Source organism: Calliopsis andreniformis, chromosome 8, assembly GCF_051401765.1.
Source record: "Calliopsis andreniformis isolate RMS-2024a chromosome 8, iyCalAndr_principal, whole genome shotgun sequence".
NCBI lineage: Eukaryota > Metazoa > Arthropoda > Insecta > Hymenoptera > Andrenidae > Calliopsis > Calliopsis andreniformis.
Genome location: NC_135069.1, coordinates 9,994,048 through 10,009,202, shown reverse-complemented (window position 1 = coordinate 10,009,202; position 15,155 = coordinate 9,994,048). Strand labels below are relative to the sequence as shown.

Here is a 15,155-nt window from a genome sequence, read left to right as displayed (position 1 = left end):
CAAATGCAATTTCATCATTCTTCACATTTGTCTTATTTCAGCGCATAGAATCACCAAACTAATTACCTTTTCGAATTTCTGATAGTTGTCGAACATACTTTATAATTAAAGGTTTAATGTAGGATAATTATCAGCAAACCATATACATTTTAGTTTAATAATGTTTTAATAGTACAATGATGAACACCGATCATCAAAATGGCACAATTTGTATCATTAAATTATTCGCCTACATAAAGTACTTTTGTATATACTAAATTACATACTTTCCCTAAATTGTAGAAACAATAATAGTTTCTATTTCTTCTATTAAATGTACGCACGAGCTGATGCCAGTAGTTACCACTTTTTAGAAGTCAATACCCCTCTACTTCTTGGTTAAAAGATCGACTAATAACTCCAGAAGTAGCATTCATTCCATTCGGGTCTCTAAAGTTCTGCTCAATAACGAATGACACTATTTATTAATAAAAAGACCTTTGCATTCCAAAATGTAGCTGACTAAACTGTTCACAAAGATCTTCTCAATCGATCAAACTTAAAACATCATTTCACTAAATAAGATTAATTTCGTTTGAACCTTGCCATAAAATCTATGAATACTCGTTTCAAATTCGAGTGTTCAATTCCTTCCTATCTCTGTTTAATTATTAACACTGAAGTGTTACCAACTACTGAACACATCAGCACGCGCATCGCAGAGGAAACTAACGTTAAGGTAAAAAATTGCTTAAAATAAAATTGCATTACGAGGTAAAAGACAATTTCTGGGAACATAATTATAAAGGAATTCTCGTTCTATCACGGAGCAGAAGCATTAAAACGATAAATTCTTAAAATATAAACGAACGATGGAAATAGGACTCTATTCTTGATCGTAAGACGAATTTACATTCGCTTAAGCGCATATTGAATTAGCCATGTTGATCCACAGCTTTGATAGCATGGAATGCCATTTTTTAGGATTGCTTCTTCCACGCGTTCTTCATTAAAATATGAACATAAATTATCGCTCACAAGAATGGTAGTGTTGAGCTCGATTAAATTGTGATTTGGGATTGCTGGGCAGTGACCAGAAGCTTTGGTCTTTTCCAAACTCTTCGCCTTGATTGATCGTTTGAGGAAGACTCTGGCCAAGAGTTTCTGGTAGGAACAGCACAAACATGGCTCCACCGAAAGATACTGTGCTAATTATCAGCATTGGAAATCCTTCCCAAATCAAGGCCTAGAAAGTGACAAATATTTTTCATATCAGTTACTAAATATTTGGAACAATTGGAGTAGTATTTGATGATTTATTTGAATTAATATAAATTTTGAGGTTCAATCTGAGGATTTGGACAGATCTGAGGATACTTAAACAGGTCCTGAGGATTTAACAATGTGTGACACTTTTAAGCGTCACACTGTGGGCAAAAATATGGAACCACTTGACTTCTTATTATTTTTTACAAATACTGTTAGTCAATGTGGATTGAATTTTTTCTATATTCAACATCTTAAAAGTTCTATTTTTTTTAACGTTATTTTTCTTTGAATTATTTCACAAATATTTGCAATTTATATCGTAATTAGTACGCAATTAACGCTAGAATAATTTTAATCCTTAATATGCTATGAATTATTAACTTTCTAAGTTTAAAGAAGTGCTGACGTATTTTAGTTTACGAGTCCTGTAAATTAGCTAAGACTTCTCAAGAAATAAAAAGAAGGAAATATACTTACCGAGTCAATTATGTATGGAGCCAAAGTATGCGCCATAATGCCGAAAATATGAATTAATGATACACCTTGCGACCTAACTGGCGTTGGTAGAAGTTCCGCCGCGTATTGCAGACCAATATTGGCTCCCATATTCAGGCAGAACCGCGACATCACTGACATCGCGAGCTTGGCAGTAACTAAAACGTAAATTTTACAATAAAAATGAAATCTAAAAGTAAATATATAATATTTGCCTTAAGACCATTTACTTCACTATTACATGTTATACTTTTTATACAGGATGTTGCCAAATATGTGGGACATTTTGGAGGGTAAAAAAGTTCGTGTGCACATAGGTTCTCTGAAACGCTTACTTTTTAGATATATGCTATTTTATATTGTGTACGATACTGTCTTTAAGATCTATCACTGTGTACCACTCATTTGAGGGTCTGCAATATTCCTGGGCCTAGTAGGGCCCTGAAGAGGATAGCACACCATGCAGGCAAGAAATGGGCCAATATTTTATGCAATATAAAATAAAATGTACCTAACTAAAAAAACTATACGTTTTCGGTCTGTGCATTTGAACTTTTTTGTTGTCTTCGTATCTAGAACTTATCCCCCAAAAGTGTCTCAAGATTTTCTTACTATTTACGAATTTTCACAAAACAGCGTATAACCAAAAACCTAAGCATTTCCTAACACATGTTTATATGAACTTTTTTCTTTATTTAGGTATGTAGAATCTATCAAAAAATGTCTCACATATTTGGAAACACCATGGAATATTTTGTTCCATTTGTTATCCCTCCTAGCGAACAATTTCGATTTCAAATTGTGCATTTCATACAATAAACACGAGAATAAAAATAATTTTATTATCAGAATGAATATCATCCACCGCTCTAAAAATTAATATTCCAACCTTTATTCACTAAATCGAGGGATTATTTTGTAGGTACTCTATCTTTTATTCCTACAGACAAGCCCTGTGATACCTAACTCTTATTGCTTCATCCCTTCATCCCTGTCCCAGCTTCATCCCTCCGCGACGGCAACCGTGGGACACTATTGTTTATAGCAAACAGCTGTGTGTACTTACTGGAGTGTAACATAAGCTCAGCGATACTGAGGAGGCAGGTCATCGCTAGAGTAAGAAATCCGCACAGTCTGCGGCCCCATCGGTCCAGCAGCAACGTCAGCAGCAATCCAGCTGGCAACTCCGTGGAGCACGCGAGGGAGAACGACACGAACACGGAACTCTGGATAAGTTTCAGCGAGTAAACGTGACCGTCGAACGCTATCACAGTCAGAACCCTGTAAAACGATGCTCGTCATTCGTCAAGCCCTTTTCTAATTCGTTTCTTATACTTTCCAGAATAGGACCAGGAGGATGGTGTTCCTTGCTAGTCGGGGCGTTTTGAAGAGGTTTAACACTGTCGCGGTTTCCTGTATCCTGTCGGATGATTCGAGGTTCCTCTGAAATCATGTCAACGTGGAATTATATATTTCATTTTGAATCGTGTGAGTATTCATTTTCTATTTCTAGTCTTGTCTGTAGGAATATTCTTTCTTTATTTGAAGTTTCTTTTTTAAACCCTCCGCCGACGGATGGGTCATTTGTGACTCAAACGTTAACTGAGAACATATTTGCAACACTTATGCAAATATTGAAAAAACTGTATTCTGCACGTAGTGCATATCTATGGTTTTAAAGCAGAACGAAGAACTCTTTTAATATCCTCCTTTCTTCAGAAAATGTAAATTGTATATTTTAGATCTTAATTAAGGCCTTTATTTGAATTGTTTGAAAATGTGACATAGGTGGTTCAGCCTTACAGCTACAGATATATTTATAAGAATAAATTTTTCGTTTAACCGTTTTCTGAGGGTTAATATAAAGCTACACATTTCTAAAGATGGGTTTACACTACATATTATGTAACTGTTATATAACATATAGTGTAGACCCAGCTTTACAGAGAGTGATTCGCCTAGATACATAGTTTCTAAATATGGTATTAATATGTTTAAATTTTAAACATATTTTGTTTTTCACATTGGAACTGAAAAAACTGGATGTGAGTTGAATGTAAGAGCTACGCACTAGTTTTCAGGACTAATTAATGTTCTAAATATATTTATACTTACAACAAAGTTATCGTAAATCCGAGGATCTGGATTCCTTTGATTGATCCTAGCTATCCTTCGCAATTTCTCGGTAACCTTATCCGTCATTCCATTGGAAACGTACCATCTGATAAAATAAATTTGTAATAAATACGTCAATAAGTACCATTTTAAAAAAAAAATAAAAAAACAAATATGATCATGTATGCATAGATTTTTATTATTCTGGTAAAATAAAGTTTGGAAAAAATGGATTTTGGTTAGTCTGGTTTTCAAATACAAACTACATGTGCTATCAAATTAGGAAGAATCAATAAATAAATTATTTGACAAATATAACATCCATGTAAAGTTTCTTCAATTCTTCCACAATTTTATGAACACTTTGTAGTTTAAAAATGAGATAACTTTTTACTGAATGAATTTAGATCTTTCAAATAATCAAGAGTGTGCTTACCGAGCACTCTCAGGGAGAATCCATGGCGTAATGAAGACAGACAACAGCGGTAAAGCACTGACATAAGTAAAAAGTTTCCAGTTAGAAATATAGTAGGCCATCCATGGCAAAATGGTACTGGCAATGGCGAAATGTATACCGAAGGCAACATTAACAACTAGGGTGCGTTTCGCGACTGACATGTATTCGAGCACTGAAAATAGAAAGATAAAAAAGATAGAAAAATTGCAGTTTTTAGAGGAAGTTACATTTTTGGAGCGGAAAAGATTCAAAAGGTAACATTAAAATTGAGAAGTTTATGTTACCAATTTTTATCTTTTTCCGAAAGAGTCAAAAAATACTGTATCTTATTTAATTTTTGTTCTACAGATTGAAATTTTTTTGATAGAATATTTATAATACTACACATATTCTGACCACTAGAATATGTTGTAAAAAAAAAATGTGACAAGGGTTGCTTTTGATAAGAGCCCCTCTACTATTCTGTAATTGATAACTATGAAACCAACCGAGAAATGTAATTTTGACGTATTCTTTTTATTCGCTATAGTCTCATGACTTGCTACTGGCAGTGAGCTTAAGTACATACAGAGTATAGTGACAAGTCTCTGAATTTACATATCCATAACTTACACATATTTGTCTTATCAAAGATGAAACTACAAAATGGATTTCAGGGTAGTTCTGAGAGAGGAGATAATAGCGAGTAAATATTATATTATAAATTAACATTTATGCTTCCATGATTTACTCTTGATATACTCTCCTTGAGAGAATGTCCCACATTTGTTACTTATTAATATTAACAAGTATCAATTGTTATCATAGTAATCACATTGCAGAAAAGTATTACTAAAAAAAATTGTCTCTATTATTATTATATGTATTACTATAGAACTATGAGAGCAAACTCCCTTATAAAACCTAATAGCCACAGTATTCCTATCATTATATTTATCTTCGATCATTCATCAATTGTGGTGACGCTATAAATGATGCTTAAGTAAACTGGTTGAAAAACTCTATATCTTCCCCAAAGCTTCTTCCTCAGCTTACCGACTATCAACGGGATATTGATGCAATTGTCAAACGCTATTCCAGTAAGGAACCTGCATAGGGCGAACGACCAAAAGCTGTTCGCATTTGCAGTAGCGATAGTGCTAACCAGAGCGATGCTGTTGCAGACCATTAACGCAGGCATGCGTCCTTTGTGATCTGCTATCCATCCGATAAGGAAGCCACCGACGATGGACCCGCAGAAGAAGATGGCCTGAGCTGTTGACACGAGGTATTCTCGGTCGCATACCCAATCTAGCTAATCACGAACGGTTAAGGATTAGTCAGTGAACAGAATAATAAATATTAATAGGAGTAATATTGGATCAGAAGCATTTAATGCCACAGAGTTGCAAGGCTGTTCAATTTGTAGCGCCAGAAGTCACTGTTCTGAGAATTCACAAGGGGGGCTTCCTAAATCTGAGCGACAACAGGAGTGATTCTACATGCTAAAATAAGTCGAAAATCAAGAATGACAAAATTACGTTTAGGACTGTATTTCAGACTTACTAATTGTTGAGGCATTTTCTCAGTAATTAATAAGTCTGAATAGAGGACTCACACACATTTTTATCATTCTCGATTTTCCTGTTATTTTAGCGTGTACAATCTCCCCTTTAAGTTTCTGACATCTGTCATTGAACACCCCTGTATAGTGAGAGACTAATAAATTAAGTGGCTCCGCGCATTTTATCTCCTTGAAGAACTTAAAGAGTTGGAAATTTGAATGTAAGAATATTTGTGAATATTTGAAATTTTTAATGGTCGAATATATATTTGACTATTTGAAATTAAGAAACTTTCCTTTACATGTATATACTTATAACTCATGTGTTAATAGTTGGTAATAATTTATATGCGCGACTAATTACAACTTGTTATAAAATCATCTAAGCTGTATAACTTATAATGGTGCAAAATACTTCACCTCACTCCCCACGCTGGAGTACGGAATTTGCGTGTAATTGTATTCCCAACTAGTACACTGGACTGTTTTATTTGTCCTCAAGTCCAAAGAGCGTAGATCTTTGCCACTCATTAATAGCTCGGTGAAATTTATATCTTTACGATGACATCGATCATAATAGGGATACTCATTCGCACGTGGAATCGCTATTTGAATCCTAAACATATCATCGTGCGCAAAATGAGAACAAAAATGAAGACAATAAAAGCAAGCAAACACAATAGTCTATGAAAAAAGAGAAATAGGACTGAGAAAATGGGAATCAAAATTTAACTGCATAAGTAGTTTGGCAACTTTTACCAAATTTTGCATTATACAATCTTTTGAAACACCTCTTAAATGTTCATATTTCGTACAAAAATTTTTAAATAATTTCTGAGTACTCATAAAGGAGCCATTCATACTAAATGAATTTAACAATTCTAATATAATTTTTGATCAAAAATTAAGTTAATAATAAGAGACAGTGTCAAATCATTTTACTAGTATACAGATACACATAACAAAGTAATAATAGGTGTATCATAGAATACTCGATTACTTTTACATTAATATTACATATACATATTGTAAGAGAGTATTTAATTAAGAAATTAACATTAATCAATCTTTCCAGAATTATTTAACAACTGCGAGTTCTATTTTCAGCACTTTGGATGTGCTTTATGAAACTATTCTAACATTTTCAAAACATTCAATTTCTCATTCCTTTTCTTATTATTTCTTAGTAGGGTAAATAAAGAACTTAAATACAATTTTAATTTCGATATATAGTTACATGGCTAGAAAAAGAATAAAAAGGTCGAAGAGAAATGCATTCATTCAGATAAGAGGGCCACACAGGTAAAACCAGCCACTGAGCAGGCGCACTACGATTGGGCCCTTATTGGTGGGGCCCAGCTATTGACCTCTATATAAGGAGGTTGTTAATCTACTTCAAATTTCAGTCGTGTTAGTGAAAACAGTGAAGTTCGAGCTCCAGTGTGGTACCAATATTGCAATATGGCGGAACAAAATGCTTCCGGTGACGTCATAGGGTAGAAGAGTGAGGTTAAGACAGGCAAAGCATGCAAGGTCGAATACCATGCGATCTTCTGTGACGTCACTGGCAGGCGTTTTGTCCCTACATATCGTAATATTGTCCAATACTTTCAATACTAATTATCCAATAATTGATCAGTGCTAATTGTGAATTTGTGTGCTCTCAAGTTGGTCAGGTGTTTGGCTATGTTCTCCTTTTTTCGACTGATTCTCTGACGTGCGGTAAGTCTGAATTTTTCTATTTTTATTCTGGGAAATTTAACGAGAAATTGTGTTTGCTTTCGTCAAGTGTGTTGTTATAATATGAAGTAGATATTTATTAATTTAGTATTGCAATTGAGATTAATATAAGGTAGATGACCCTAATTTCGCCATGCTAACGTTTAAGCCGTTGTATAATATTTTTAAATACACATACGGTGAAATTATTAAATGTTTCTTAAAGCTTAGAGTCTTATTTGACACCTACAATAATCTTTCGATTTTTCGATTTTAATCATGAATTAATTTGAGAAATTGTGGTCACCTACTTAACTTTTTTCAAATTTTGAGGAAATGTCCCGACATTCTCCGAGACACTCACCGATCTTCCTGAGTATAGTTCGCGTTTATCAGCTCGTCTATCCTGCACCAGTGTTCCGTAGGTATGATAGTTATGAAAAATTGCGAGAAGTAGAGGACCGCGTATGTTACAGCGTGTGGTAACAACGATAATAAAAGTAACAGCTGATATCTGCCATAATCGCCGACGTAGGGCAGAACATCATCAAACGTTTCGAACTTTTGCCTCAGAGCCGTCCTTTCGGTTGGTCCTATGGAATTGTGGAAATTCTGTACGTCCTTCATTTTTCTGAAACAATTGCAATATGGTCATTAGCATCTTCAGTAACAATCACATCGTCCTTTTGTTGAAATAATATTGTAACTTTATCATTTGGCACTCTACATTTATAAGTGCATGTGAAATGAAGCAGTTCTATCTACTGCAACTATATGAGTCCACATTTTTTCTGGGTACAATCTTACCAGCTCTGTACAGTACTTATTTAGCAATTTCCATAATTGCTTTCCTTTTCTTTCTTTTTAATCATTTTCAAACTAATTAGCTCGAGATTAGGAAACTCTTGTGAGCAAAATTATCATTGTCTCCCAAATTACGCGTATTAACGACGTTTACGTAGTTCAAGTCCGTGAACGAAAACAACTGCCTGACCCAGACCTCACATTTCACAGCCACTTGTGCCAGAAAAAATACCATCGGTGACAGTCGTGTATTATGTACATTAATTCAGTAGGCTGCAATTGACTGAAACATCGAGCAAAGTCCAAACAGTGAGCCTTCCCTTTGTCTCCTTTTCGGTCGCTTAAACGATCAATTAAGTGTAAGTGTTTGTCCTAGTGCCATCCAATTATTGTGTCGGGATCAAGTGGTTCGTTACACGCGCCTTGCTCAAATACAATTGTAAACCAGAGTCGGTTGTGCTGGCTTGACGAGAGATCTCGGGACATGTGGGTAACTTGCGTTGGAAGAATGTTTGAAGGGTAAACATGTTTACGAGGTTGATTAAAATGCTGGAAGCAGCGAGGAAAGTGTTAGGTCGTCTCATGCGTAGATCGATATTTATGCAAATTCATATTTTTATAAATAGATGTAAAGAAAGAAGGCTTAAATAGATATTTGGCTTATCCTCTGAATATAATACTACTTCTGGCAATAGTTTTTATTAAATGTATTAAAAAGGGTATAGAACTGTAGGAATTTAAATTCAAAATTGTGTCCAATTACGAATGTATGAAAATACAGTTTATGTTTAGACGCTTGAGAAATATAAAGCGTAAGAGACAACGTTCACTGACCACATTCGTCTGACCACTAGCACTATTTTACCTACTGCTAACTAGAAGCTACTTTCTCAGTTTGTGTATTGCTCAGGCAAGGTAAGAGTGCCAATTACGGTGTGCTGACTAATTACTGTATTTCCTCGTTTATTTTCACATGCATGTACCAAAACGTAGTACTATCAAATTGAAAATATTTGATTCTGTTAAAAAAACAAATAATTTCTGTTCAATAGTGTTACATCTTGTTATATCTGAAAATAAAAGGCGGTCACAGTAATTAACCAACAGACAGTAATTGGAACTCTGCTTCCATCTAAAATTGTACTTTAATGTGGGTACACACATTCGAGTAAAATTCGAAATTACTTTTCTAGGACAGAAGACACGATATTAAAATGTTTTATTGTAAATTTCAGACATTATTTATTTTTATAATGTGGTCATCATTTTTGTTTGTATCATCAGTCTCTAAACATTCTGTAGAATTATATTCAAACTATCTTGTTGGTACTTCCATTTCTGGAAATAATTGAACCCTAAAAAGAATTAGTATACAGCTAATGTTCTGTGCATTATCTTCCATGCTTCAAGTAAGTTTTGAATCTCTTTTTCAAACTTGCATTCGTATGAGTTATAGTGCGATTTGAAAGACGATGTTATTCATGAAATGACTTCGCAATTATTAAATGACCTTACTTAAGGAAAGTGACTAAAGTTCAAAACAGTATATAAAATAGTAAATGGCTTACGATTTACATTAATAAATATTTAAAGAACATCCACTTGCAATATGGAATATGCTTAAAATGGCTAAAAATGTATCATGGTTATGCATAATAATAAACGACAACACAAAGTATTTTCTTCACTTTTTTGAGAATTTACATAGTTAATATACTTACATATTTTTGACATGAAAGTTTGAAAAATGTATTCGTTTTATAGAAATATAATTAATGATTTAAAAAGTAATTACACGGTTAAACAATTTTTAAAATAAATTATTATTCGAATAATTATGATTTTCGGTTTTTTCATAAATTATAATGTTCAACAGATTTTCGTATAATTACAAAAATATTACAAAAACTTTTTTGAAGTTCCTATAAAATCCAACACGATTGTTGCAGTGACCTAGTAAAAATCTTTGAGCAACATTGTCTCTCGGGCTGTCAAATGGTAAATCGAATGAATACCAAGAGAATATTCGATGTAAGAGACACTTTCGAGACAGTGATTGGATGATTAATGTTGTTATTATACTTAAGGGAGAAAGCAGCGTATAATAACGTTATATTTTCATTTACCAACAATATTAAACAGTGCCTCGAGTAGAAACATTTAGACGAAATATTGAAGATAATTTAAATGCACGAATAAGTAATATCAAAAAGAAAAGTATGATGATAGTATTATCAGAATTCGGTTTATCATTCGTAACAATTAAATTTGAATGTAATAATATGTAGGAATACTTGTATACACTTTTGAGCATTTTAAATCACTCCCAGACTCTCATGAAGTTATATTATAATGTACAATAAAATATGTTTAACTCGAAGTAATTATTTGCAACAATAATTACAACCTTCTTTGCATGAAAAAAATGTGGTAAATTAAAAAGTCTAATTACTGTGACAAAGATTGTATTCGACAAAGTAATCTTCATTTTTCTTAAGTTGGAGAGTAATTTCGAACTTTTGGTAGATAGTGTATGTATAGGTCAAATATTAATAGAAGCTTTTGTGCTGACTTTATCAGAAATACATTATTTATGAAAAGTAGGTACTAGAGAGTCGATTATTTTATACATACGATACTTTATATCGCTTCTTTCTAAGTGTGTTATCGCATAGATAAAGCTAGGAAAAGACTCCACGGTCATAGAGGATTTATTCTACGAGAAACAAACATTAATATAGCTTATAAATCATTGCTAGACTATCTACTTGTGAATGTCTGACATGAGAAAAGAACAAAAGAATTTCGATAATACATCTTTGTTCATTCTTCTTTCGTAACTAAAGTCGTTCGCAATCCTTGTCTCATACCATTGCCAACAGAAACATTCAAAAACATCAATGAGACAGAATTCTTAGAACATAATTTCATCAGATCGTTTCATTCTGTCGAAACTGGGGCCACTTTGCATTGGATTTCTACAGAACTGTCACATTATCATTTCAAAATAGAAAAACTATAAAATGTTTCACAATTTTTTTCACATTTAAGAAATTTGTGTTTTGTAAATTTATTATTGAAAAACTCACGAAGCAACCATGTATAAAAATAATTAAATTGTATAATTAATTAGGAAATCAATGGTTCAGAATTCTAACTCAAAGAGCACTTGCTATTTTCATGTCAGAAATCCACTCAGAAAATCAGTAATTGCGTTATTTAATTCATACAAATACTTTCAGCAGTTTCAATTGAAATGCTCAAAGGCCTGGTAGTCTGTTTAAAATTAACGCTCAGTTGGGTTGGTATTATTCCATTAGGAAAAAGTGACTCACAATATTATGTGAACAATTCACAATTTTTCCATTCATTTCTATAAGTTATTCGAGAATATTTTTCATATTGAAGATTCAACGTTGAATTAATATGAATGCTGTGACTTCCCTGTACTAGTTAAAGGTTAAGAAAGAACTAATCTGTCTATTTAAAAGAAACATCGATGACCTTGCCAAGAATACTATTTCCGTTATCACATTTGCCCTTTCAACCGAAACAGAGATATTTAAATATCTTCTCAGGAAGGTAACATGAACAACAGATACTGACATTATTCCCGATGATCTCAGATAAACGAAAAACCACGTTGAAACGTTTGATTTTAATTAGTAAATAAGCGTTCTAGATCAGAAACCATCTTTCCAAGCATTTAAATTGTGAACACAAGGACAGTTGAAAATTGGCTTACATCTAGTGAAGCAGTCAGGCAGAGAATTTTTCTAGAAAATATAGTGGGACTTCAATTATTCAAAGTATCACGGAATTAAAACCTGAAGCATTCTTTTGATAGCCAGCTTTAAGATTACAGTAGGTAGAACATCGACTAAGACTTAAACAGTAACATAATAGTATCTTGCTGAAGAAAATAAAGTTGTTGGGTGGAATAACAATAAGGTTACACTAGGTAGAACATCTATTAAAACTTAAATAGTGACATAATAGTAGTTTGCTGAAGAAAATATTGTTATTCCACCCAATATTCGCAACCCTAAATAACAGAAATTTCAAACATTCGAAGTTCGGTTAATCGAGGTTCTACTGTAAGTGATTATATTTGTGGTTGTAAGGCAAGACAATATTGGCGTTTAAAGTTTTCAGCTTCAGAAGGACTGTCTTATAGACTTGTGTCTTCTTGAACCCTTATTTTTAGGTGAAAAAATTCTTTTAATGCCCTTTCTTCTTTCTGAAAATTTCGATTCTATATTCTAGATTTCAATTAAGATCTAATTTACATTTTTTGAACATGATTTTGTCTTACAACGACAGATGTGTCGTAAGAATATTTATACACTGTTTCAATTTTACTAGACACCATATCTCCAAAAACCAAACCATATAAATAATAAGTAGCGGTATCATCTATTAGCTGCCTTGAGAAGCATTATTTCCACTGTTATGTAACACTACAAAGCTTCCCAAACTTAATTACACTTCAACCGAAACCCAAGGACCCAATTAAATTTCTCAAAATACCTTCAGCGTGGTCGCTATATCCCCACAGATAACCAAACAGAATCTCCTTTGTCTTGAAACTATCAGTCTCAGCCCAACAGCTCCGATATCACCAAAGGCAAGACAAAACAGTATTACAGCTCTCAATTCTCACGACAATCAGGGCCACCAAACTACTTCCCAAACCCACCATTTCCTCTCGATTATCGAGCGCCATATTTCAACCGATCGTTCACGTTCGCCTCGACATTTGGCTCTTGAAATACCCCCGCGATCGGTTAACCGATAACTAATTGGACAACGTGGTGTCCCTTGGCACAGTCTCAAGTACAACGAATTCCCAATTGTGCAAGGGGCTACGAAAAACGTTCACGTGGACGCAAAGTCATCGTGGACCGACGACACCGAGATTCCTCTGGATACGAATGGTAGCCGCCGATCCCCAGGAATTAATGGGACTATCGAGCAGTTAGCGACTGGTCCGTACTCACGCTTCGGTCCGTGCACCTTATCAAGCCAGGGGAATTTCCTTATCCTCTGACACTGGGCATCTCCTCCCCCTCGGTCGCGAAAGTGCCGCTGGAGCGACGACGAGGTTTCCTCGCGAACGAAAGAGGAGAACGCGTCCGATGGTCGCGACTCCTTGTACGAATATGAAGCGGAAACCGGCTCGTGTATCGCTGATATAGAAGCTTGCTTAACGAAGACGAACGCGATACTCTGTGACACGTGTTTGCCAATAGAGAACGGAGAACGACAGAGAGGCTCGAAAGGGAATAGATAGAGAAGGGAAGTCGGTGTCTGGCAAATAGACCAACTTCGCACGCTTCTCGAGTCCGCGGCCGACGAGGGCCACGTGGTTCCATTTGCCACCGTTCCAATCGATCCGATTGCTGATGATAGAGTCTTTTTTCTGTCATTGATTATGGTTTAGGGTTTAGGATCGTTTGCTCTGAGGCGATGTTGGGGACTGGAACTCAGTGGGAGGGTATTCGCGGGCGATTGGATGATTAATATTTGTTGTTTAGGATTGAGGAATGGTGATTCAGCTTTAGTCAAGTTTTAGGATTTATTGATAATTTTTTGAAAATTTTTCTTAATACTTTAATTATTGATTTGAGGTCTAGGACATAACAAAAGAGTATTCGCGGGCAATTAAATGATTCGTTTTTGTTGGCAGTTTAGGATTGAGGAATGATGGATTAATTTTAGTTATTTTTTTATATTTATTGTTAATTTTGTGAAGATTTTTCTTAGTACTTTAAACACTGATTTATGAACGTTGAGGTTAATAAGTTTAATCATAAAGAATACAGATTTTAATAGGTTTGAATTTAAACGATTGATGTCAATATACTTGCTCATGAAGATGACGAATTTTGTTACGATTTGATTCTGGCTTTTATGTCCCCAAACAAGACTATAATATTTGCAAGGAGGTAGATGATTATGTACCATAAATTGGAAATCTGGAAATTGAAACAAATAAAGGAACTTAGAGAATTCGAATATTTAAGTATTTACAGATTGAGATATTCGAAAGCTTCAATGTTGTAAAAGCAGAATGCATAAATAGTAGAATCTTTAAAATCGTGAGTATTGGGAAATTTGAATCTTTAAATACTGGAGTATTTGAATATTTAAAAATTAAAAATACTCAGATCAAATAATTTGATCTTGATAAATTTAAAAATTTCAAATAATTTGAAATATTTGTAATATTGGAATATTTAAAAATTTTATAATTTTGAATCTTGGATAACTTGAACATTCGAATATTTGAAAATCGTTTGCTATCCAAGTAGAAAATCGTAGCTACATACGACTGTGTAAATTTGTTTTAGAATCTTATCTGAAGAAGCTTTACGCTCATTTTAGAATAAAGCGGTCAAAGAATACGTCAACATAGTTTACTATCTCTTTATCATTATAATTGTCGAGTAATTTTTACAACATGTGTTTTAGATTAATGGTACACTGAATTTAATAAGATGCTTGTTTTAACTTCTTGTCAAACCTGGAATTCGTGACAAGAAAGTGTGACAGTTGCCATGTAACTCAACCTTGAACCAAAATCTCGATGCTTCGTTGTATCTCTTACGTTACGTGCAATATATCAATAGGATAGCTGTTAGAAATAGTCATCTCATATTCTAGCGTGTTCTATTCAATTCGATGTTTTTCTGTTTCAAAAATTAAAAAGTAATGACAGATGAATTAGATGATTAAAGCAATTCTTCTTATAGTGTGACGATTATTTTACTA

At 33.8% G+C, this 15,155-nt stretch overlaps 1 protein-coding gene across 4 annotated transcripts; it reads right to left on the bottom strand.

The window, feature by feature from the left end:
• Positions 1-129: 129 nt before the first annotated feature.
• LOC143182032 (carcinine transporter-like) lies at positions 130-13,527 on the bottom strand. Of its 4 annotated transcripts, none has more exons than XM_076382773.1 (11): positions 13,081-13,527; positions 8,385-8,664; positions 7,942-8,208; positions 6,279-6,474; positions 5,351-5,609; positions 4,295-4,487; positions 3,859-3,964; positions 3,084-3,186; positions 2,810-3,025; positions 1,726-1,901; positions 130-1,225 (listed from the first exon to the last, which is right to left on the bottom strand). In XM_076382773.1, the coding sequence occupies exons 3-11, from the start codon at positions 8,202-8,204 to the stop codon at positions 1,007-1,009; spliced, it is 1,731 nt and encodes a 576-aa protein (XP_076238888.1). In that variant the 5' UTR covers positions 8,205-8,208; positions 8,385-8,664; positions 13,081-13,527; the 3' UTR covers positions 130-1,006. The 4 variants fall into 4 exon arrangements, with proteins under 4 accessions (XP_076238888.1, XP_076238889.1, XP_076238887.1 ...); XM_076382774.1 differs by having other exon boundaries at positions 13,382-13,527; XM_076382772.1 differs by lacking the exon at positions 8,385-8,664 and having other exon boundaries at positions 12,912-13,527.
• Between the last annotated feature and the right edge of the window lie 1,628 nt (positions 13,528-15,155).

Excerpts from the sequence above, each read along its gene's own strand:
- LOC143182032 (XM_076382772.1), bottom strand. The coding sequence starts at position 8,204 with ATGAAGGACGTACAGAATTTCCACAATTCCATAGGACCAACCGAAAGG. Across the intron at positions 4,488-5,350 it reads CAATATCCCGTTGATAGTCG|TGCTCGAATACATGTCAGTC; the intron begins GTAAGCTGAGGA and ends TTCTATTTTCAG. Across the intron at positions 3,965-4,294 it reads ATTCTCCCTGAGAGTGCTCG|ATGGTACGTTTCCAATGGAA; the intron begins GTAAGCACACTC and ends TTATTTTATCAG.